At 43.7% G+C, this 25,679-nt stretch overlaps 1 protein-coding gene across 1 annotated transcript; it reads left to right on the forward strand.

The window, feature by feature from the left end:
* The first annotated feature begins 336 nt into the window (after positions 1-336).
* Positions 337-24,287, forward strand: LOC126267061 (peptidoglycan recognition protein 1-like). Its single transcript, XM_049971904.1, has 3 exons — positions 337-436; positions 20,513-20,712; positions 23,850-24,287. Exons 1-3 carry the CDS (start codon positions 346-348, stop codon positions 24,252-24,254), a joined length of 696 nt encoding a protein of 231 aa, XP_049827861.1. The 5' UTR covers positions 337-345; the 3' UTR covers positions 24,255-24,287.
* Positions 24,288-25,679: the final 1,392 nt, after the last annotated feature.

Raw genomic sequence — 25,679 nt, forward strand, 5'->3', positions numbered from 1 at the left:
GACTGTACCTTGTAGATCCGACACTCTTCTTTATTTTATAACCACAATGTAATTATTATTGTGAATATTAAGAGAAATAAGTGTGGATATCCTCAGTGACACAAACTTTTATCTGCAAAGTAGTTACTGTAGATATCAGCAGATATAACTGCGGATACCCGTATACAAGCTGACCACTAGCCACGGCTACGCAAGACACCTTTTCTTCCGAAGTACTGGCACCTTTTAAACTGAAAACATACCTATATGGCAGGTCCATCTCATGAAGAGAATAGTAAGGCAGAGAAGTGTGATGATAAAGAGCTGACTGTTTTTTGTGGTGTGTTTGCAGGACGTCGACGGCCTATGCGGATGGCGACAATGACGCTGAATGCCTCCACAGTCTTGATTTTCATCATCTTTGGAGCAGTGGCTTATTTCACAGACTTACCAATAGGTAAGTTTGTAAGATAAACAGAGTGGTAAATTAATTTATTCTTCTTGTTGTGGCTTCGAAACCCAGATTGGGTGTTTGCCACCTTGACAATTTCCACCAATTCTGCCCTCTCTGTTTCTTGCGGCTTTGATGTTTTCCTACTCGTACCCTTGTTCCTTAGTTTATTTCGTCTTCATGAAGGAAATCCAGCTTTATCTATTAAGTTATTAGTAAAAATAATTTTACCAAGCCAGCGATTTTGGCTGTGCGCTCGGCCACCTATTCTTTGGAGGACAATTTCTCCAACTCTCATCTGCCCTAACCCTGTTTCTCACTGAGGCTGGGTACCCAATCTTCCACAGGGTTGCTCAGGTTCTCGGGGTTGTCTAAACTGCTTTTATGCTTTTAGTTCACTCTTCGCTAATGACATAATGTTCCTCTTTGGGCATAAACATGTGTAATACCTCAATTGCAACATGCCTTTGTCATGGTGAATGCTAATGTCACTATACGAGGTGTTCATTTGAGTTGAATACATTGAAAAATGCCGAAAACTACACATCCAATGCAAAAAAGTTTACAATTCAAATTTGTTTGTCTCGAAAGGGGTCGTGATACCCCATATCTATGTTACAAGGGTTGTAAGGTGGCGTGGTTTCCTGACCTTCATTTCTTACATATACTGTCCTCACAATCGTACTCTGCACATCAAGACGCTTCATTCGAACCCAAACTCGATAAGGTAGAGTCAATTTTGTATGAATTCATCTAAGCGATATGCAAATCTAATAAGTAAATCGCAAGAGGTTTAAAAAGGTCGATGCTGGCGTACACAACATGATGGCCACAGGAATTTCGTTCTAAAGAGGAAACCAGTCCTCTGGGAAGACCCCCATGTTCGACTTAAAAGCAAATTCCACTACATTGTGTGGGAGCACCCAGAGTTTCACAGACCGACTGTGTAGTTACGGAGTTTGCACCTGAGGACAGTATACATCTAATGGAGATGCTACAGATTTCCGCATTGGTCGACTTAAACGAAACGTCGTTCTCCCATTTGAAAGAGCAGTGCTGATTGGCGGAATATTTCTGACTCAAACAGCCAGAGGAGTGAGGGAAGACAGCGAATAATATACCCTTGCAACTTTTCGAGGAAAGGGGCCATTCCGTTGTCGCTCTTGGAGTAGGAACACGTAACGAGAGCGAGTGCGCTCTTACGTGTACGCAAAGAGCGAGGAACAAAGTCTCTCCTCAGTACTTCACTGGGAGAGCACCTCTGTCGCTAGCGAATCGGAGTGACACTCTATATTGAGTCGCTTGAGTCGCTCACGATTAAGCGTTGTTCACTGTGTTGGCCGCCACACTTATTTTGTGGTGTGGACACGGACAGAGTACTAGTTAAACGCCTGCGAGCGTGTATTGAGTGGCATCACAGTGGACTGGTTATCTGACCGGTGTACCACGCCAATAGACAAGGGGTGGATGGGAGTCCTTGACTTCATCAAGGCACAAGGAGAGTTTGACTGGCGAAGGTCAATCCAGATAGAAAGAGATAGTTGTGTTATTTGTCAGCAGCGAGCGACACAGGCAGCAGTCGTTGCAGCTCACGGTATAGTGCGCTACAGCGTATGCGAGCCCCATCTGTCCTCCCTAACAGTACACTCCACTACATTTCTCACACGACGGCCTTGACCATAGCTAGAAAAGTTATTCAAGTTGTGTAGGCGTGGCTCTCAGTCATTCTGCCGAGTAAATAACATTCTTGAAGAAAATGGAGAAAAGAACCTTTCCATATTTTATAAAATAATAGCATTCCTATCCATAAGAGGCAATCTACTGTTCCGAAAAGAACCCGGAAATTTATTATAATTTTATAAGAAAAAGTTTCACTTGATTTCTCAGAATTTTTTCTAATAAATAATATTTTTCGTTCGTTTGATGTTTTCCTTACACTAACCAGCAATACTCCCGTACCCAAGCATTCCACTAATTACATAAGAATATATATAGAATATTTTTGTGTCTTTTCCTTATGGCGGACGACTCCAGAAGATATTTGTTGCTGAATGTTTTCCAAGCAGTTCTTGTTGGTACATTAGGAGCGTCTGTCTGACTTCTGTAGTAGTGTGAAGTGGCAATTGTTTCCTGCAGGAGCCAAAGGGTATTTGTTGGATCAATCCATTGCGCAACTTGACAAAATAAAACTCACACACTCACAGGGTAGTGTGGGGTCCTTCCCACTGGTCTCCTAGATTAGATTAGATTAGATTCCGTTTTCTTTCCATACATCCAAAAAAGAGATTCTCGTGGGTGTGGAACATGTCAGAAAGTATAACATAAAAACATAAAACATTTGAGTATAATACTCAATACCTTGATGATTTGTCGGGAGATTGTCGAAATACGTAAGTGAATACAATGCGGTAAACTGGAACAGGGTGCCTAAAGGAAGCTGCTTTCTCGGATAGCTATACAACAGTTCAAGTAAATCACATTAATGGTTTTTATTACAATACAGTAGATTGACAATACTTAACTTTGGTTTACAATGTCGTGTCGCAAGCTATTGGTGACCTGCAAATAATCAGTCTTTCGCCGTGTAGAATGTCCATGCAAGTAATGGATATGGATCGCAAGTTACACCTCTTCGAGTGCTCTCATCTAGTCCGAGTCTACTAGTGTCTGTGTTTTACCGTCCGGCCGAGGCTGGCAGGAACGGCGCTTATACTGTCTTCTTGTAGAGGCTGCTCCTGTCGTCAGCGAACTGTTGCCTGACGTCTCTCACAGTCCTCTCTGCTGTTGCGTTCGTCACCTTCGTGCTGGCGCTTGTCATTACGCAGGAACAGGTACGACAGGCCAATGTTTCATGATTTCTAATCGAAAGCCCCATTCACAACGTACCATTCCTTCGAAGTATCGAACTACTCGGCGTGTGACCGCGGCTCCAGACGAACGCTACTCTACTTTTTCAACTAGAGTAAGTGTTTAAACGTAATACCGTCATATTCTATACACTGGGTCGCTGTGTAAAGCATTTTACCTTAGGTTAAGACAGAAAATGACCTTAGATCAAGCTTAACCTGAAAATCTGCTTTATATAAACATGAATGCTAGATCATATCGCTGTGAAGTCACATCATATTTGACTGGCTACAAATCGTGCTTCAAATTAAGGTTCAACTCTAATCGCCAGTTTATAGTGTAGTGGCACTACGATTCATTGCTTTTGTTCTTTGTAGATACCAATTAGAATAATAAAAAAAGGTGTTATCAACACAAAAAAGGCAAGTAAACATCTGACTATGCCATTCCCACGCTGAAGATGCTCAAAACACTTTTTCCGATCTGTTGAGTTAGGATAAGGAAATTACCAGCTACCGCGTGTATTTAACGATCAATCAGATGTGTCCACTGTCGATGACGATGACGAGACCCAGCGATCTCTCTGCACGTTTCATGAAAGGGTGAACCCGCTGTTGAAGATAAATACCAAGTCATGTAAGCTGAGGCTTCGTAGAGCAATTGGAAATAAGGCTCAGACGCTATCTCTGAAACCAACCACTGATTGCAATGTGCATGTTACTGTAAACTTAAGATTTTGCGCCACAAAAATCTTTCAAATAATGGTTGGTGACACAACAGAGCTGTCCATAAGGTATCGACCTTACGAGATAATTAAAGTCAATAGCAACTTCTCCATGCCGTTACCTTGTTGACCACAGTGAGTTTATCTGTTTTTTTTTCTTTTTTTTTTGTTCTCAGCTATATTTTTATACCGGCCCAACGCAATTTACGGAAGCAAATCTTCTCTAATTGAAGGAAGTTTGACATTCGCACCTTTTTCTGTTTACTTGCTACCATGGTTATAGCACGACACCTTCGATAACAAATACTGCTATCTACGATGTACGATAAATATCTGCGGTCGGAGTGGAATAATCGTGTCAATAGCCGATTTTAGACGTGTTGCCAAGCATTTTACGTGCTACCTAAGATCAAATCTGGATCTGCTTCGGTGAATCTCGGTTTAGCGTTATGGAATACAGCTGAGTCCCGTACATAGTTCGATTTTTAATCTAATGTGGCTTTTGGTCTACAGTCAACGATATTTATACAATGGGCCCTTAGTGACTGATGACCACAGATGTTAAGTCCCATAGTGCTCAGAGCCGTTTGAAGCCCTTAGTGATCTGCTTTTCAAATGATCGTACACAGAACACAAGCATATCTGTGGAAATTTCAGCACAGGCGTTTCTGATGCGGTCAATTATATCTTCACGACCTTTTGGCACTTGCTGGTTCACCTTATCTTTTAAATATCCCCTCAGAAAGAAATCCGGCGGCGTCAAATTTGACGACCTAGAGGGCCAATTAATAGGACCACCTCTGCCGATCCGCCGACCATTGTAAACACTGTCTAAATCTCCCCTTCTTCAATTGCATAGTGCGCTGGCAACCGTCATGCTGAAATCACATACGTTGTCTAACGTCCAGGGCGACATCCTGCAGTAGTACCGGTAGTTCCTGTTCCAAACGCGTCCGATATTTGCGTCCATTTAGCGTGCCGTCGATAAAAATGATGCCACACCATACATTAGTTAACTGATCAAGGACGTTGGAGGTCAATTTGCTGTAACCAATGGGGATTGTCTACATTCCAGTGATGCGTGTTATGCCGATTAACGCTGCCATGGTATGTGAATATAGACTCATTGGAAAACATCACCTCGGCAAAGAACCTGGGGGTCTTTGGCATTTGTTGGCGTCGCCGTTCACAAAACACAAAATACTACTCGGTTATGAAAATCGGCTCCATGAAGTTCTTGAGCAGTGATACTACGACGATCCAGTGTTGTGACAATTCTACCTTCAGACGTACCAGAATCGTGGTATAATTGCTGGGAGTTTAAACGTGGGTTGCGGTGCACTGTCGCTAGTACAGCTACTTCATTAGCTTCTCCTGTAACATATTTACTTCGTTTCCTACTGCCGGTCTGTACGCTGCCGTCAGGGACAAAGGCGTTCGCAGCCGTGTAAAAGAACCAACTAGAAAGATCTCTGCCTGGAAAACGCTCTGCATACAAGGCAATATCAGGTTCTATATATTTCCTACATTCTCCGCAAATCAGGATAATTTCAGTTTTCTTCTGTGGTTGCAACATACATCGTCCACTTGGACCTCTATTCTCCAAAAGATAAGTAGGTATGCATCCAATAAACACTGTGCAAGTAAGGTAATATTTAGAGCCGCGATCTGTTCTACGTCTGCACGATACGAGATCTCCGGTCGCAGTATACTGCCTGTTCTGATACTTCGTAGTTCGCTGTATGACCACGGCGATGCGTCGAGTAGTCCCTTGTTCGATATGTCAGAGGAATACAACGTTGTGAATGGGGTTTCCAATTAGAAGTCATGAAATACTGCCCTGTCCTATCATCGTAGCACGGAGGTGACGTCCCTTGTGCCGGCCGGAGTGGCCGAGCGGTTCTAGGCGCTACAGTCTGGAACCGCGCGACCGCTACGGACGCAGGTTCCACTCCTGCCTAGGGCATGGATGTGTGTGATGTCCTTAGGTTAGTTGGGTTTAAGTAGTTCTAAGTTATAGGGGACTGATGAAGTGAAGTCCCATAGTGCTCAGAGCCATTTGAACTATTTTTGAACGTCCCTTGTGCCATTGGATGTTCAAGGGCCATTGAGTAACATGTCATAAATTACGATCGTGTATCAGTTTCTACTCTACCGACTACAGCGCCAACTGCGGTGAAACAGTTTTGCTTCAGACAAAACGTATGTAGATCTTGTAGTAGAATGGTAATCTGTAATGAAAAACAGGGGTTCCCATAGAAGATTTCAAATTTGCCCTCCACCACCCTCGCTCGGGGTGGGTTGGCGGGTCAAGTGTGATATCGTTGGATATCCCCCTGCGAGACAAACAATTTGAAATTATAGGTTTTTTTTGAACCGATGTGCAGTTTTCGAGGTATTTCAATGTCTTCAGTTTACTCATTAGGCTGCAGATTGAGAATTTCTGAAAGAGAGCACTAGCATCATTCCATGTCAGCGCCAGCCGTGGTGGCCGAGTGGTTCTAGGCACTACAGTCTGGAACCGCGCGACCGCTACGGTCGCAGGTTCGAATCCAGCCTGGGGCATGGATGTGTGTGATGTCTTTAGATTTGTTAAGTAGTTCTAAGTTCTAGGGGACTGATGACCTCAGAAGTTAAGTCCCATAGTGCTCAGAGCCATTTGAACCATTTTTTGTTGATGGTATGAGTGTGGGATCTCCTGACAGTGACTAAACATTTGTCTGTTGTGCTTATACAGGGTACCATAGGAGGAAGGTTTAACATTCATGGTTATGACAGGAACGCTCATTTGAACAAAAAACTTCATATGGAGTTCCAAATAGTTTTCCGAGATACAGGACATTTCATGTACACACATATATATATAAAAGCAACGCACCACGAATGAATTATACGCATGGGACGGAAATACGTAGATGCGACGTACATGTACAGACAAACAAATGATTACACTTTCACAAAAAAAATGGATGCTATGTTCAAGAGAAAGAGTCAATAATTCGTTGGTCCATCTCTGGCTCTTATGAAAGCAGTTAGTCGGCTTGGCACTGATAGAATTGTTACATGCTCTCCTGAGGAACATCATGACAAGTTCTGTCCAATTGGCGTGTTCAATTTTTATAAATCTCGAACCGGTTGGATGTCCCTGCCCATAATGCTCCAAACGTTCTCAATTGGGAAGAGGTCCGACTACCTATCAGACCACGGTAGGGTTTGGTAAGTACGAAGAAAAATTAACGGGCGGGCGTTATCTTGCTGAAATCTTTGCCCAGAATGACTCGCCGTGAACTGCAACAAATCCTGGTATAAAATATCGTAAGAGTGCTTCGGATGACAACCAAAGGGGCCTTGCTATTGAAAGAAATGGCACTCCTGATCATCACCATTGGCTGTTGGGCCACATGGCAGGCAACAGTGAGGTTGGAATCTCACTTCTGTCCGGGGTGTCTACAGACAGGTCTTCACTGCTCATCGGGGCTCAGTTCGCAGTGGGACTAATCACTGAAGACAATCCTAATCTATTCAAGGAGACGTATCTGCAGACGCCGTGAAGTGTTGGGATTTGACTGTCGCCCGTCATACGACCCGACAACTAGGAGTTGTTATCCGCAGCACCTTCACAGCAGAGCGATACGTCGACAATATTCTACGTCCTGTTTTGTTGCACTTCATGGCAAGACATCATGAGATTACATTTCAGTAAGATAATACCAGGCTGCATACGGCAAGAATTTCTACTACCTGTCTTCGTGCTTGCCAAACTGTACCTTGGCCAGCAAGGTCGCCGCATCTCTCTCCAATTGGCGCATTATGGGCAGGGTTCTCCAACGATTTCGGTATTTTGGCGATATATTGCGTGAATTGGACAGAAACTGGCATTATATCCCTCAGGAGGACATCGAACAACTCTGTTAGCCAATGCCAGGCCGAATAATTGTCTGTATAACGGCCGGAGACGGTTTAACGTTATTGACCTTGATTTGTGAAGTTCTTTCTCTTAAATAAATTATCCAATATTTCTGTGATGCATCTTCCTTTTTTTCGTCTCAGAGTGTATATTTGTTTTTGGGCACATATGTCTCTTTCCTACCCGACCTCTTTGGCGTATCATTCAACGCTGACGTTCCTCATTCCTTTCAACCTCTTTGCTCGGCAAGTGTTTCTGCCATTAAACTAGGCTGTTTAGTACGCAGGTCTCCATAGCGCATTGTGAGTGACGTAGTGTGAGGGACTAAGAATGTATCACAGACAAGCGTCGATTAACTATGTTTGCACATGCGCTGGCTAAAATGGCACACATATGCACAAATGAATATGCAGATTTGGTTCACGTTTACGGCTTTTGCGATGGTGTTGCTTCCGCTGCTTTTAGGGAATGTCGTCGGCGCTTTCCACAACCTCAAATTCCTAATCGTAGAGTGTTTACCAGAGTTTTCTGCACATTGCGTGAAACAGGTATTCTTCCAAGTTCCCATTTTTGTTCCGGACGTTTAATTCAACAGATTGTTGAAACGCTGCAGCTTAGTTCTACCAACACACGGCTACTTTCTATGCGCGTCCCACGAACATGTGTAAGGGGAACATAAAGTATCCATTTCACCTTAAGCGTGTCCACCGTCTTCACATTGCCGAGAATGCCATGGGGCTTCAAATTTGTCACTGGCAAAATAGCAATCGTCATTTGCTTCCATTTATGTTATTCTCTTATTGTACACAAATGGAATTAACAACACATGTAATTATCCTATGGTCCCAGGAAAATCCACACGCTGCAGTAAAAACTACTTTCGAAGTTCGTTTTTCCATCAGTGTTTGAGGCGACAGGATCGGTAATATGTTGACTGGTTCAATAATTGTGTACAAGGGAGTAACGGGACAGACTTATTTACATTTGTTGAATAATTTGTTTGTTGAACACCTTGTGGACGTTGGTCTGGGCACACGGACAGCAATGTACATCCAGCAAACAGAGCCCCTCCACATTTTAACAGACGTGTGAGGGAACATCTCAACGAAACCTGCCCTAATCACTGGATTGATCGTGGTGGCGCAATTACTGGCCACCAAGATCGCCAGACTTTACACCATTCGATTTTTGTTAATGGGGTTGGATCACGTCTGAGAGTACAAACGAAAAACGAATATGTTAGACGAACTTCTTAGTCGTGTCAAGGATGTACAGGAGCGCTTAGAGAAGCAATACAATACCTTCTCCCATTAATCCACAAATTCATTGACGGTGGAATATTCGACAATTTATTATGAACTGTCCAACAGCTGTAATGTAACGGACAATGCTTAGAGATGAATGAGTTAAAAATACGTACTTTTCAGTTGATGCCTTGTAAAACCCACGTTGTAATGTTTACTACCTGCTGTACATGTGTAACCTTGCATAATACAGAAAATCTTCACAGTGTACATTAAATATGTTCTACCTCGCAAACCATTCTCAATAGGGCCTATGTCCATAGGAGGTAGTTTGCTTCAAATTGTCGTTCCGCCATATCCCTGAATATTGGCCATTCTTCCTGGGACACCTGCATGAATAAAATCGCCAACAAATGTTTTATAGGATACTTCAAAGGTTCAGGTAGGATTCAACAACTTAATGTGCTGTGCAGGTGTATTTAATGTTTATTTTATTTTTATTTTACACGTCTTGTCCTGTAAGATCAAATCTCCGTGGTCACTGCACGAGTCAGTACATGGAATTAATAAAAGAAAAGCTAATAATAGATGAGACGTGGGACAGCCGTCAAGGATACTTCAAATCAATAAGTACAAGGCAATAATTATCAATCAAACACAAACTCTGGCTTGTAATTTCCAACAGATTTTATTTAACTATTGCATCACAACAGCAGACTGCTATTACCCCAGAATAATATACATAATTTCCCTAGAATCTGAAACATTACTAAAGAGACAAAATGACTATGGGCGTAAAAGCCCACCTCAAATAATAAATAATTTTAAACCCTTTTTACCCAAATCTTGAGAACCATATGAACAATAAATGGTTTAGTAAGAAAAATTCCCACAGAACCAGGACACCTTTTAAGATATAACAGCAGAAACAACTCACAATTTCTCTTTCCTAATAAGATGTTAATAATCCCCAGTACAATCAAAGGCATGTTTCAGGTATTACAAAAATCAGAGGAAACTACAACTCAGATCGAGCCTGAACGGTGAAGAAAGAAAGACGGGCGCCTCGGCGTCACCAGGAACAAATAATAAAATACTCTACTTAAATTTGCCGAAGAACTGGAGTCTACTGATGAACACAGCGACAGCGCCGTCGGTTACAATTCAAACTGGCCACCGCCAAGGCATCGTCCCCAGGGACCAGCCACAAGGGACGAAGAGCACCGCTGATTATAGCACTAAAACAACGACTTAAAACCACAGCAACAGGGCAGTACCCGGAGTAAAACAGTCCTTAAAACATTAGAAAAATTTCAAAACAGGTATCTAGCACACAATAAATTTTTTTCATTAGGCCCCTGCTTGTTTACATCTGAACACATTACCCAAATACGAGCAGACAGCCAGAAAATCTAACCTGTGGTTATTTCAGAGTGCAAGGACACGCACTTAGATATATGCTCCTTGCCCGTATCTCAAGTGCGTCCAAAACATGCAAACCCCATTCACACAGGTAACCACTGTTCAATAAGTTGTGTGTCGACCAGTGCTCAATACGAAACAAATAACATGGGCATCCAAACACTGGGAGAGCCGTTAACTGCAAACAGCACGAAATTCAATATGCATATATACACCTGAATAATTCCCACAGCTTGATTTTGTAGCATATCCGGCTGCAGGCTGATACATTCCAAAGCCCCTTTCACATGTTCACCCCGTTTAGCAGCACAGACGAGACCATCGCTCTCTCACTAGAGAGACGCAGTACATATTTGCTTACCGCACGCACGTCTCCGTTCGCAGAGGCAGAGCATGCGGAAAGAGCGACCGCCGACAACCAGACTGGACACCGGAGCGCCAACCAACCGACCAAAACCACCCCTCGTCCCACAGCATCGTGCGCTTAAATAGCCGAAAAGTGACCAAAGAGGAAAACCGTGGCCACGCGATACAGATTCGATCGCAGAGATCTTAAATGAATACAGAGAAGCGACTAGTGCCAACAGCGCCACATATAAAAAGAATTTACAAGAATTCTATGCAGGCGACAAGCAGATGAGTGCATACCACAAAGATAAACAATATAGCAGCTCCACAACAGAACAGAAAACTGAACTACGAAGAAATTCGTAAGTTTAGACTTAAAATTACGAGGATTGCTGCTAAGATACTTTAAAATCTTTGTGTCGCTTGTTGAAAATGGAGACAACGGAATACTCGTCTTTCTGCAGAAGAGACAAGGAGATTGCGATTCAAATGCTGACTGGATATTTGCGTCATATTAGGCGAGTATAAGCTACTAATTTTAGGGAGTAAGCTCATACTGTTAACAACAAACGACGTTAAAGAAAATATACATTGAAAGGCCATTGTCAGAATTCCCAGGTTCCACAACAGGAATCGACAAGAGTATCTCGCATTTATACAACATGTTGCTCGAACTGCCCGTTGCTGACCTAAAAAAAACCGTTAGTGGTTCAGAGCAATTATCCCAGGATATAATGCTGTATTTCATATGCGATTGGAAATAAGCAAAGAAGACTCATTATCTTATTCGACTTTCACTTACTGCAGATACCATATTAATTGTAAACAAAGCAGCATTTAGTTTTTGAACAAGATTCTGAACATGAGCTTTCCATGAAAGCTTACCATCCAAGTGAACATCTAGGAATTTGTGTTATTCAGACTCACTAATCAAATGGCCGTTCTATGCAATCAGAATGTCAGTATTAGTTGAATTATGTGTTATAAACTACAAAAACTTTGTCTTACGGTGATTCTTCATCCATTTGTTTTCTATTGTTTGCTGTTTCTTCTTTCCAAATGTTTCTAAATACTATTCGTATCACTTTTTACAGTTACTACTTTACTGTCATTTGTTTGATAGATGTAGCGATCATTATTTTGTATTCACAATATTACTTTGCCATTCCTTGTTATCACAAACCGTTCCAAGAGATATGTATTTTGTAACGTTCATAAATCGTGTGGCACGTTGTAAGTTTTATAGTTTGTTTATATCGTTAAGAATTATCTCGAGGAACTGAAATACTGTGTTAGAAAACTGAGCAGAGGGCAACCCACATGGGACATAGCGACCAGATTTTTACAAGGCCTTTTGGGCTTCTTATGTACAACTGAGTAGGTAAAAACTTACTTGCTTGCCAGGAATCCCAAACAGTATGCTGAGAGTCGAGTTATTCCTAGATCAGCACAGAGCAGGTGGGCTGTTGTGTTTGAGATTAGAGTTAATTTGATGATTAGTGAAGGCTATTAATATGTTTTTAATAGATTTAATGTGTTTAATAGATTTAATATGTTTTAATAGATTTTAGCTACTTTAAAATTATTTATTTATTAATTTTCATTTATTTCATCACTTCATGTTTATATTTTTTACTCAGTGCAAAAATATAATGAAAATGAATGTAAGTACTACAGGCAAGTCAAGGTCTGTTGTGCCTTACCTTTTAGAAAAATTTGCGTTTATTGAATAGTGCAGCGAGATACGTTTTTGGACAGGTCTTGAGGAGAGGGAACGGATTACCAAATAAAATAATACAGAGTGATATTTAAAAGAAAGACATACTACTGTTCTTATCTTCGTAACCAACCAAGTTGCGAGATAGGCAATAGTGCTGGCTAAAGTCATCCTGATGGCAGAAAAAAACATTTGCATGAGACTGTTTTTAATTTTGCTTATGGACAAAAAGTTATTACGCGTGGTCAATGTAAATTTGACACTCTATACAGCCGGTCCAGTCACATTCTTGCAACCACAGGCTATGTTCGACGTCTACGTGCAATAATCACCCAAAGACGGGAGGTGTCAGCACTAGTAGTGGAGGGATATGAAGCGTGTCTGGGTGCCGAAACGGCTTAACTGATAAAACTGTTCGCCTGACGCCGTGCTTAAAGTGTACCGCGCATGGCAAAACAGTGCTATCCAAAACTGACACCGAGGCAGCTGTGGTGTACCACGTACGATACATGAGAGGGGTGAGCAACGGCTGCGGAGATGTATACTGGCGAACAGACATGCAACTGTTGAGCAAGTGACCGCACAGATGAACCAAGGAGGTACCAACATTGTCTCCTCAATGAACGTCCAGCGAAAGTACACTACTGGCCATTAAAATTGCTACACCAAGAAGAAATGCAGATGATAAACGGGTATTCATTGGACAAAAATATTATACTAGAACTGACTTGTGATTACATTTCCACGCAATTTAGGTGCATAGATCCGGAGAAATCAGTACCCAGAACAACCACCTGTGGCGTAATAACAGCCTTCATACGCCTGGGCATTGAGTACAGGTACAGCTGCCCATGCAGCTTCAACACGATACCACAGTTCATCAAGCGTATTGTGACGAGCCAGATGCTCGGCCACCATTGACCAGACGTTTTCAAATGGTGAGACATCTGGAGAATGAGCTGGCCAGGGCAGAAGTCGAACATTTTCTGTATCCAGAAAGGCCCGTACAGGACCTTCAACATGCTGTCGTGCATTATCTTGCTCAAATGTAGCGTTTCGCAGGAATCAATTGAGGGGTAAAGCCACGGGTCGCAGCACATCTGAAATGTAACGTCCACTGTTCAAAGTGCCGTCAATGCGAACAAGAGGTGACCGAGAGTTGTAACCAATGACATCCCATACCACCACGCCGGGTGATACGCCAGTATGGCGGTGACGAATACATGCTTCTAATGTGCCTTCACAGCGATGTCGCCAAACACGAATGCGACCATCATGATGCTGTAAACAGAACCTGCATTCATCCGAAAAAAATGACGTTTGGCATTCTTGCACCCAGGTTCGACGTTGAGTACACCATCGCAGGCGCTCCTGTCTGTGATGCAGCGTCGAGGGTAATCGCAGCCATGGTCTCCGAGCTGATAGTCCAGCCTGCTGCAAACGTCGTCGAACTGTTCGTGCAGATGGTTGTTGTCTTGCAAACGTCCCCATCTGTTGACTCAGGGATCGAGACGTGGCTGCACGATCCGTTACAGCCATGCGGATAAGATGCCTGTCATCTCGACTGCTAGTGATATGAGGCCTTTGGCATCCAGCACGGCGTTCTGTATTACCCTACTGAACCCACCGATTCCATATTCTGCTAACAGTCATTGGATCTCGACCTCTTTACACGAGGCATTACAACAACGTTTCACCAGGCAATGCCGGTCAGCTGCTGTTTGTGTATGAGAAATCGCTTGGAAAGCTTCCTCATGTCAGCACGTTGTAGGTGTCGTCACCGGCGTCAACCTCGTGTGAATTCTCTGAAAAGCTAATCATTTGTATATCACAGCATCTTCTTCCTGTCGGTTAAATTTCGCGTGTGTAACAAATCATCTTCGTGGTGTAGCAATTTTAATCGACAGTAGTGTATCTCATCAGCAGCTATTGGCAGTTTTAAAAGATGGCTAGTAGTGTAGAAGCATACGGCCCTCCGCAGCTGGCGCCAGAGTCATGCACCCATGATAACTGCTGTCCATCGGCGATGAAGGCTGGGATTTCATCGCCAATACCACAGTTGTATGTCTATTGAGTGATGTCCGGTGGACGTTTTTGATGAATCAGGTTTTATGCTCCATCGCACGGATGGCCGTTGGCGTATAACGTCAGAAAGCAAACGTCCTGCGACAGTCATCAAGAGGATCTACGCCGAAGGAGGAAGTCTTATGGTCTAGAGAATGTTTTCGTGGCATTTGCCGGGTGATCTCATCATTGTAGAAAGCACAGAGGATCAATACAAGTATGCTTCTACTACTTGCAGCTTGTTTTTCTTCGGCGCGAGCCGGCCGTTGTCGCCGAGCGGTTCTAGGCGCTTCTGTCCGGAACCGCGCTGTTGCTACGGTCGCAGGTTCGAATCCTGCCTCGAGCATGGATGTGTGTGCTGTCCTTAGGTTAGTTAGGTTTAAGTAGTTCTAAGTCTAGGGGACTGATGACCCCAGATGTTAAGTCCCATGGTGCTCATAGCCATATCAACCTCGGCGCCATGGAATGTACCCTGAGGACAACGCTACGTGTCACGCAGCTCGCAGTGTACATGCGTGTTTCAAAGAGTACCAGGATCAGTTCCCCGTACTCTTCTGAGCACCAAACTCCCCGGATTTAAACCCAATCCAGCATCTCTGGGACCACTTCCATCAGGCTTTTCGCGCCAAGGGTCCTCAACCGAGAAATGTAGCGCAGCCTGGCACGGCCCTGGAGTCAGAATGGCTCCACGTCCCTATGAATACCTTACAGAACCTCATTGACACTTTTTCTGCACGCCTTGCAGCTGTCCGTACTGCAAAATGTGGTTATTCAGGCATTTCAGAGGTGGTGATATTAACGTGGCTGGGCAGTGTAATATCTCTGGAAACAGACGCGATTGATAGCGGATCAGAGGCGCTATTGTCAGGCTCAGTCAGTTGCCACCAGAGCAACGATCGCCGGGTAATTTGGTATCGATCCATTCCACGCGAGTGGTCTTAGCCCCAGGAACAATGCCCACCGTCGCAGCCGCTGAGTCGTTTTGTGGGGAAGTTTGGAATGGAGATCGAACATCTACATCTACATGGATACTCTACAAATCACATTTAATTGCCTGGTAGAGGGTTCATCGAACCACCTTCACAATTCTCTATCATTCCAATCTCGTATAGCGCGCGGGAAAAATGAACGCCTATATCTTTCCGTACGAGCTCTGATTTCCCTTATTTTATCGTGGTGATCGTTCCTCCCACTGTAGGTCGGTGTCAACAAAATATTTTCGCACTCGGAAGAGAAAGTTGGTGATTGGAATTTCGTGAGAAGATTCCGTCGCAACGAAAAACGCCTCTTTTAGAATACTGCTTCGCGGTGTGGTGTCCTTACCAGATAGAATTGATGGAGTACATCGAAAAAATTCAAAGAAAGGCAGCACGTTTTGTATTATCGCCAAATATGTGAGAGAGTGTCACAGAAAAGATACTCGATTTGGGCTGGAAATCCTTTAAAGAGAGGCAGAATCCTTAGTAGATCTGTTACATTTTCTAAGTGTCCTGCCAATAAAACGCAGTCAACTGCCACTTTTCGCAGCATTCAGATATCTTTCCTAAAATGTTTTACAGTTTGTTTTGATCTTCTGATGACTTACATTAGGCGATAAACGACAGCGTAATCTGCAAACAACCGAAGACGGCAGCCCAGCTTGTCCCCCAAATCGTTTATACAGTGTGTTACAAAAAGGTACGGCCAAACTTTCAGGAAACATTCCTCACACACAAATACAGAAAATATGTTATGTGGACATATGTCCGGAAACGCTTAATTTCCATGTTAGAGCTCATTTTAGTTTCGTCAGTATGTACTGTACTTCCTCGATTCACCGCCAGTTGGCCCAATTGGAGGAAGGTAATGTTGACTTCGGTGCTTGTGTTGGCATGCGACTCATTGCTGTACAGTACTAGCATCAAGCACATCAGTACGTAGCATCAACAGGTTAGTGTTCATCACGAACATGGTTTTGCAGTCAGTGGAATGTTTACTAATGCGGAGTTGGCAGATGCCCATTTGATGTATGGATTAGCACGGGGCAATAGCCGTGGCGCTGTACCTTTGTGTCGAGACAGATTTCCAGAACGAAGATGTCCCGACAGGAAGACGTTCGAAGCAATTGATCGGCGTCTTAGGGAGCATCGAACATTCCAGCCTATGACTCGCGACTGGGGAAGGCCTAGAACGACGAGGACACCTGCAATGGACGCGGCAATTCTTCTTGAAGTTGACGATAACCCTAATAACATCGTCAGAGAAGTTGTTGCTGCACAAGCTAACGTTGACAACGTCACTGTATGGAGAGTGCTACGGGAGAACCAGTTGTTTCCGTACCATGTACAGCGTGTGCAGGCACTATCAGCAGCTGATTGGCCTCCACGGGTACACTTCTGCGAATGGTTCATCCAACAATGTGCCAATCCTCATTTCAGTGCAAATGTTCTGTTGCTGTGTGTTTCAATTCCATGATGAATGTGATTTGAAGAGAAGTAATAAAATGAGCTCTAACGTGGAAAGTAAGCGTTTCCGGACACATGTCCACATAACATATTTTCTTTCTTTGTGTGTGAGGAATGTTTGCTGAAAGTTTGGTCGTACCTTTTTGTAACACTCTGTATAGATAAGGAACAGCAAAGGGCCTATAACACTACCTTTGGGAACGCCAGAAATGAATACTGTTTTACTCGATGACTTTCCATCAATTACTACGAACTGTGACCTCTCTGACAGGAAATCACAAATCCAGTCACATGATTGAGGCGATATTCCATAAGCACGCAATTTCACTACAGGCCGCTTATGTGGTACAGTACCAAAAGCCTTCCGGATATCCAGAAATACGGAATCGATCTGAAATCTCTTCTCAATAGCACTCAACACTTCACGTGAATAAAGAGCTAGTTTCACAGGAACAATTTTTTTCTAAATCAATGCTGACTGTGTGTCAATAGACCGTTTTGTTCGAGGTAATTCAAAATGTTCGAACACAATATATGTTCTAAAATCCTGCTGCATATCGACGTTAACGATGTGGATCTGTAATTTAGTAGATTACTCCTACAACCTTTCTTGAATATTGGTGTGATCTGTGCAACTCTCCAGTCTTTGGGTACGGATCTTCGGCCGAGCGAACGGTTGTATGTTATAGTTAAGTATGGTGAAATGAGGGGACTGTCATCGGTGATCAAGTGAGACACAGAACAAGAGTGATGTAGGTGAAACTTCCCGTCGCGGCGGGATGAGTTTACCGTAGACCCCTGGCCACCAAACTCTCGTGGTTTGAACCCAGTCCACAATCAGTGCGACCACCTCGAATGGGCTGTAAGCACAGTGCATACTCAACAGAGAAATCAAGCGCAGCTGGCCACGACACTGGAATTAGCAAGGCTCCACACCCCTGACGGTTGCTTCCAGAACCTCACTGCCTCTCTTCCAGCACGTCTTTGTCAGTGGTCTGCGCTGCTAAAGGTGACTATTCTGGCTTTTGACAGGTGGTACAATAATGTGACTGGACAGTGTAGATGGCTATGTGGATGATAATTAATTCGTGGTTGTGCTGACGGACAAATCTTTGTTATAGCTGGTTAGCTGGAAGGTAACAGATTGGTTATTAGTTGGTGATGCCAAAGAATTTCAATTTCAATATCAGATTGCGGCGAGAGACCGATTTGTGGTGCGGTCGAGAGCTGATAGTTTTATTTGATGCAAAGGGAAACGACTACTGTGACCATGTGAAGGTATGAGTTCGTTGTGTGGTCGCTAGGAAATGAACCCGTCGGGACATCACTGGATACCGAAAAGCAGGCGCCACACCGCCAGATCTCGTCATCGCTCGCAGCAGTCGTTATCGATGTACATTCTAGGTAAGTTAGTGGATACTCCCTCGTACTTAACGCCTGGTTTCGTGCTGTCGAGGTTAGGTTATGTTGTGGTTTAGTAACGACTTTACACGCCTGTTGCACCTGTTCGGTCAATACAGCGATGATTAATGCTGGTTGTGGATGACGATGAAGTTGTCGCCCGATGACGTCTCATATGAGCTCGATTGGAGACGTATGCTGTGGGCGAGCAGGCCAAGGCAACATGAGGGGACACTCTAGAGCATGCTGTGTTACAACAGTGGTATGTGGGCGAGCGTTATCCTGCTGGAAAACACTCCCTGGAATGCTGTTCATGAACAGGAACACAACATCTCGAATCAACAGACTGATGTAGCCGTCTGCAGTCATTATGCGTGGAATAACCACAAGAGTACTCCTACTGTTATACGATATCGCACATAGCTCCAAGTGTAGATCCAGTGTGTAGAGCACACAGACAGGATGGTTGCAGGCCTAAATTGGCCTCCTCCTAATCAACACATCGGCGCCGAGACAGAACGGGCCTTCGCCCAGTCTTCCAATGACCTCTCGTTTGACCCTGAAGTCCCAATGGTCCCCAGTCTTTCTGCGACCAGACATACCCGTGACCATCGCTGCAGAGATACCGTGACAACAGATACAGAGAAATCAGTACCCAGAACAACCACCTCTGGCCGTAATAACGGCCTTAATTCGCCTGGGCATTGAGTCAAACAGAGCTTGGATGGCGTGTACAGGTACAGCTGCCCATGCAGCTTCAACACGATACCACAGTTCATCAAGAGTAATGACTGGCGTATTGTGACGAGCCAGTTGCTCGGCCACCATTGACCAGACGTTTTAAATTGGCGAGAGATCTGGAGAATGTGCTAGCCAGGGCAGCAGTCGAACATTTTCTGTTTCCAGGAAGGCCCGTACAGGACTTGCAACATTCGGTCGTGCATTATCCTGCTGAAATGTAGGGTTTCGCAGGGATCGAATGAAGGGTAGAGACGCGAAGCGTAACACATGTAAAACGTAGCGTCCACTGTTCAAAGTGACGCCAATGCGAACAAGAGGTGGTCGAGACGTGTAACCAATGGCACCCCATACCATCACGCAGGGTGATACGCCAGTATGGCGATGACGAATACACGCTTCCAATGTGCGTTCACCGCGATGTCGCCAAACACGGATGCGATCATCATGATGCTGTAAGTATAACCTGGACTCTTCCGAAATAAATGACGTTTTGCCATTCGTGCACACTGGTTCGTCGTTGAGTACACCATCGCAGGCGCTCATGTCTGTGATGCAGCGTTAAGGGTAACCGCAGCCATGGTCTCCGAGCTAATAGTCCATGTTGCTGCAAACGTCGTCTAACTGCTGGTGCAGGTGGTTGTTGTCTTGAAAACGTCCGCATCTGTTGACTCAGGGATCGAGACGTGGCTGCACGATCCGTTACAGTCATGCTGAGAAGATGCCTGTCATCTCGACTGCCAGTGATACGAGGCCGTTGGGATCCAGCACGGCGTTCCGTATTACCCTCCTGAACCCACCGATTCCATATTCTGCTAACAGTCATTGTACCTCGACCAATGCGCGCAGCAATGTCGCGATACGACAAACTGCAATCGCGATAGGCTACAATCCGACCTTTACCAAAGTCGGAAACGTGATGGTACACATTTCTCCTCATTACACGAGGCATCACAGCAACGTTTCACCAGACAACGCCGGTCAACTGCTGTTTGTGTATGAGAAATCGGTTGGAAAGTTTCCTCATGTCAGCACGTTGTGGGTGTCGCCACCGGCGCCAACCTTGTGTGAATGCTCTGAAAAGCTAATCATTTGCATATCGCAGCATCTTCTTCTTGTCGGTTATATTTCGCGTCTGTAGCACGTCATTTTTGTGGGGTAGGAATTTTAATGGCCAGTAGAGTAGCTGTGTGTGAAAGGTAATGTCGCAATGTTGTCACGTGCAGTTTGCGGGAGCGGCCACACAGCGTCACTTCCGGTGTACAGCTCAGAGCGGCGCATCGTGCCACACTCGTCTTGGAGCCTGCGGCAACAGACCCACACTATCCAGTTGGCGCATCCGACGCCGTACGCTGTGGTGAAGCACACAGCGGGTCCGGAGTGCTTCGGCCTGAACAACTGCACTTCCATACTGCGAGCCATACAGGTATGTCTGCTCTTCTTCGGCATGTTTTCAAGCTCCCTGGGCCAGCAGTTCGACACCAGCTCTCACTAACACCGCTACTTTTACCTGCTCCACACACGAACCCCGCAACATTTCCAAAGCCACCCTTGCTGACGGTGCGTGAACTCGATAACTAGTGGCAGACCTCTTATTTTGTCTTGACTACTCTCCACAACTTCTCAGGAGCCCATATTGCAGAAATGTGACAATGTTAACCGAATTACGTACACTGACCGGAAAAAAATTGCAACACCAAGTTGCAAGTGAAATTTCGGAAATAGATTTGGCTAGGTAGCATGTTTAAGTGTTTAACACTGCAAAGTCACAGGTTAATGTATGCGCGAGATAAGCCATTGCAAATGTGTAAAAAAATGGTTCAAATGGCTCTGAGCACTATGGGACTCAACTGCTGTGGTCATCAGTCCCCTAGAACTTAGAAATACTTAAACCTAACTAACCTAAGGACATCATACACATCCATGCCCGAGGCAGGATTCGAACCTGCGACCGTAGCAATCGCACGGTTCCGGACTGCGCGCCTAGAACCGCGAGACCACCGCTGCCGGCAAATGTGTAACACTGGTACATTAATCACCAGTGTAGCTGCCACAATGTTGAATGCAAGCGTGCAAACGTGCATGCGTTGTATCGTACAGGCGCCAAGTCATTCCTGTTGCACTTGGTCGGTCAATGCAGCGATGGTTAATGCTGGTTGTGGATAACGATGGAGTTGTCGTCCGACGATGTCTCATATGAGCTCACTTGGAGACAGATCTGATGACTGAGCAGGCCAAGGCAACATGAGGACACTCTCTAGAGCATCTGGATTACAACACTGATAAGTGGGCGGGCGTTATCCTATTGTAAAACACTCCCCTGGAATGCTGTTTATGAATGCCAGCACAACAGGTCGAATCACCAGATTGACGTACCACTCTGCAACCATTGTGGATGGGATAACCAAGAGGGCATTCGTGCTGTCATACAATACTGCACACCAGAGCACAGCTTCAAGTGTAGATCCAGTGTATCTAGCACACAGACAAGTTGGTTGCAGGGTCTCAACTGGCCCCCTTCTAACCGACACACGAGCACCATAGGCTCCGAGGCAGAATAGATCTTCACCCAGCCCTCGACAGAGCTCTCGTTTGACACTGCTGAAGTCGCAATGGAGCCCAGTCTTTTTTTCGACAATACATACCCGTGACTACCACTGCCAGCAGTCATGTACAGTGGCTACATTCCTGCCAAGTCTTTCTGCAGCATCGCAGAAGGAACGTCCAGGTTCTCGTAGCCCTGTCACACGACCTCGTTCAAACTAAGTCTGAGGTTGATATGGCGTTTTTGTCGCCTTAAAAGCATTCTTGGTTAACAGCAACTCACCACGTCCAATCTCAATGGTCCCGTATGTGGATAAATGCCACTTTTATTTTAAACCCAAATATCGATTGGTTTCAGTCATGGACCATCTTCATGGATAGGGTTAAAGCCACAACATTATATTTGTCATTACTTAAATAATATATAGAGCATTTCATGAATATCAATATATGACACAGAACTCTTAGAAGCAAACATACTAATGACAAGTGAGTACAGAGTACTGCTCTGTATACATATTGATATCCATTATTTAAGTAATGACAAACGTAATGTTATGGTTTAACCATTTTAACCTTTATCTGTGAAGATGGTTCATGACTAAAACCGGTCGGTATTTGGGTTCAAAATAAAAGCGACTGATGCTTAAAAATGCATTTTGTACGTTACCTGACGCCTGTAGATAGCCACCTCCCAAAAATGTTCCGTGGTAATTAAAGCTCACGACCGGTGCATCGCGTATTTATAGCACGCCTGATTTGGATCCTTGTAGTGGCGCTAATAGCGCCACTGTTATGCGACTCGCTTGAAATTTGAATAGGCGTCATCTTTCAGAAGCAAAAAAAGGCATACCAATTTTTGGTTATGTCGCACAGCTTCTTCTCGGGGTGGCGACTTTTCATTCCGTCGGTGTATTTATTACATAACTAAAAAAGAAAAATTGTTACTGCAGAAAATCCTGTCTGATACAATCAGAAAGAAAAGGTGTTTGAAGAAAATAAAGTGTATAATAAAGAGCTGCGGTTGCAAGAGCTTTTATTCTGAAAATAGTTTTGAGCTAATTATAACATTTCAGCTTTCTACGAAACACACGCCAATAAATGTAGCCTCTTCATGTAGCCATTGCTCAATTTTGTTCCCAGTAAATATAGTTTTATATTTTCAAAACATATACTTTTCCTAAGCTACTTTACTGCACTTAAAATGTCTACCTCAATTAATTTATCTCAAGCAGTTGCTACAAGAACATTAATTAAGAGATTAGTAAAATAAGTGATTGTTAGAATTTGTCTCGTTATAAAGTCAGGTTGTGCAGCTGGTTGTTTTCCAGTTCAGGTTAACCCCTACCTCAAGACATGACTTTTCTGGAACGTAACTATGAGGTAGGGTCTGTAGGACCCCCAGGTTTAAACCAAGATTTGAGATGACAGTCACTTGAAATTTATAATTTAAATTATACAGCTCTTATTTTTATGTTATTTAAGTGTTTTTTAAATACTTATTTTCATTTCATAGCCTGAAATAGAGTCTTCAGTATTCTACTTTTCATCACATAGAATAACATAATTTTGGTTAGTTTTTTAAACAGAACACATAAATGAACTGCTACAGAATTGAAAATTTTGGGGAGCAAGGATACGATATTTCCCTACCACTGAAGTTATAAAAGTGGGGCGTAGTCTTATTTTTGGTTTGTATAACTGGAGTTTTTTGGATTATTTAACTGATGTATTTATGTTCTGTTTGGATTCATTTTGTCATCACATACGCTTTTTCTAGAAGTGTACGAATGGTTTTGTTAAGATTAGAGTTCCATTATAATTTGTTCTAATGTTTCATAAAATCAGAGTCCACCGCAGAGTGCAAACGTTTTTTATTTTGTATGTTTATTGTACACACCAAAAGAAACAATTCTGCATTTTGTGTATTGAAGAAAAGGCAACTTACATACATCCAAAACAACAGTGGCTCTAGAATTAATATTTGTTAGACTCCGGAACTGTCTGCCCTGTTTGCAGGAGCTGCACTGGCAGATGTACGATCAACCAGAGATCTCCTACAACTTCTTGATCGACAGCGATGGCAATATCTACAAGGGCCGAGGGTGGAACAGCACGAACCCCAGTAAGGGTATTGGGCTGCGCTGCAATGTTGATGTGGCGCTCATCGGGAACTATGTCGAGCGCAACATGACTAAGGAGATGTCATCAGCACTGCGCTGGTTGCTGGAGAAGGGTGTGAGCACAGGTATGCTGGCGCCCGACTACCGCCTGCTGGCACACAACCAGGTGAAGAACACGCTCAGCCCAGGGCGCTGGGCCCTCCTGGAGATCGCAGACTGGCCACACCGCTGCCTAGAGCACTGTGACCAGGGCGTCGTCTGCACCCAACCTGCTGACAGCGACGGCAGCTCCGGCCACTAGATCTGTTTGGTCTAGAATCCTGCCATTTAATCATAAAATTTTCTTATGTAGAGCAGTTGGCAACAAACGTGTGAACAAATGCAAACTTTCGTGATAAATCCACTGTTTATTTCTCTGTTACAAACCGCTATAATTTCTGAAAAGAAAACATAAGATATGGTTTCGACGACAGCAAAAGCCGTCGTCCTCCATTTCAGTTCAGAACAGTGCTCACCAGATAAAATATTGGTTACCTTCCATAAAGAGCACACTGATCACCTTGAGGCGCTGTAGATAGTGTAGAACTGCTACTAGGTGGCTATGTCACCATCCACCACTGATATATCACAGCAGTGAAGTGGTGTTGTAACCCCCACCCAATTTGCACAGGTTAATTAACCTTGACCGTGATTACATATAGTTAATAATTTGGTGAGGCATCAAATCTGAAGTATTTTGATCAAAACAGTATTTGAAATTAGACAGCTAATCACCAGAATCGCAATTTACTATATAGTGTCACTGGAGAATTAAAAGGAATCGCAATTATAAAGCTAAGGTTAGAATGGTCAGCTAAAAGTATGGTTGATTGTAATTCTTACTTCACTCAAATATAAATAAAATAACAGCAGATCCTAGTCGCCAGACCTATTCTTGAACTAATTAATTTGATTAAAATTGTGTTCACCCAGTAGTCAAGTTCTACTCGTTCTGATGACGTGAGTCACTACCTGTGCGAAAGCAAATTTCGTACCTACAGCTTAGTGAAACTTAGTTGAGTCAACATTTTGAACAATAAAACGTTGAGTTATGTAATATGGTGATTAATAGACTGATAAATGATTAATTGCTTTATTGTAGTAACGAACCAGCATAGCCTCACTGTGGCTCTTATTGCCAAGGAGTACAAATGTTCAGATATCATCAGTAACTCAAATATCATCAGTAACACATTAAAGGTCTTCGCAGTTGCGAATATGGACAACAATCAACTGCAGAATGGAATGACGACAATGAAAATCTGTGACAGACTGGCACTCTAACCCGATTTCCCGCATATCGCAAGCAATCGCCTTACCATTTGGCTATCCAGCACGACTCCCGGCCAGACCCAATCGTCCATAAGTCGCCAAACATGCTTCTCCAACCAGTACTCACACAGCCATTATGTATATTCCTGTGCAGGTTAGACATATTAGTTGAAAGTCGCTCTCCCAGTGTCGGGCGGATAAGTACGATATTGCAGTCCAAAGGAATTCGGAATAACACTGACACTTCAGTATCGTTATCGTTAGTAACAGCCCTTCATTGAAATAATAAGGCCTTTAAATGAGGTGCTGGTGGTGGTGGTAATTTCCTATGGGACCAAACTGCTGAGGTCATCGGTCCCTAGGCTTACACACTACTTAATCTAAGGTAAACTAACCTACGCTAAGAACAAAACAC

Source organism: Schistocerca gregaria, chromosome 4 (assembly GCF_023897955.1).
Source record: "Schistocerca gregaria isolate iqSchGreg1 chromosome 4, iqSchGreg1.2, whole genome shotgun sequence".
NCBI lineage: Eukaryota > Metazoa > Arthropoda > Insecta > Orthoptera > Acrididae > Schistocerca > Schistocerca gregaria.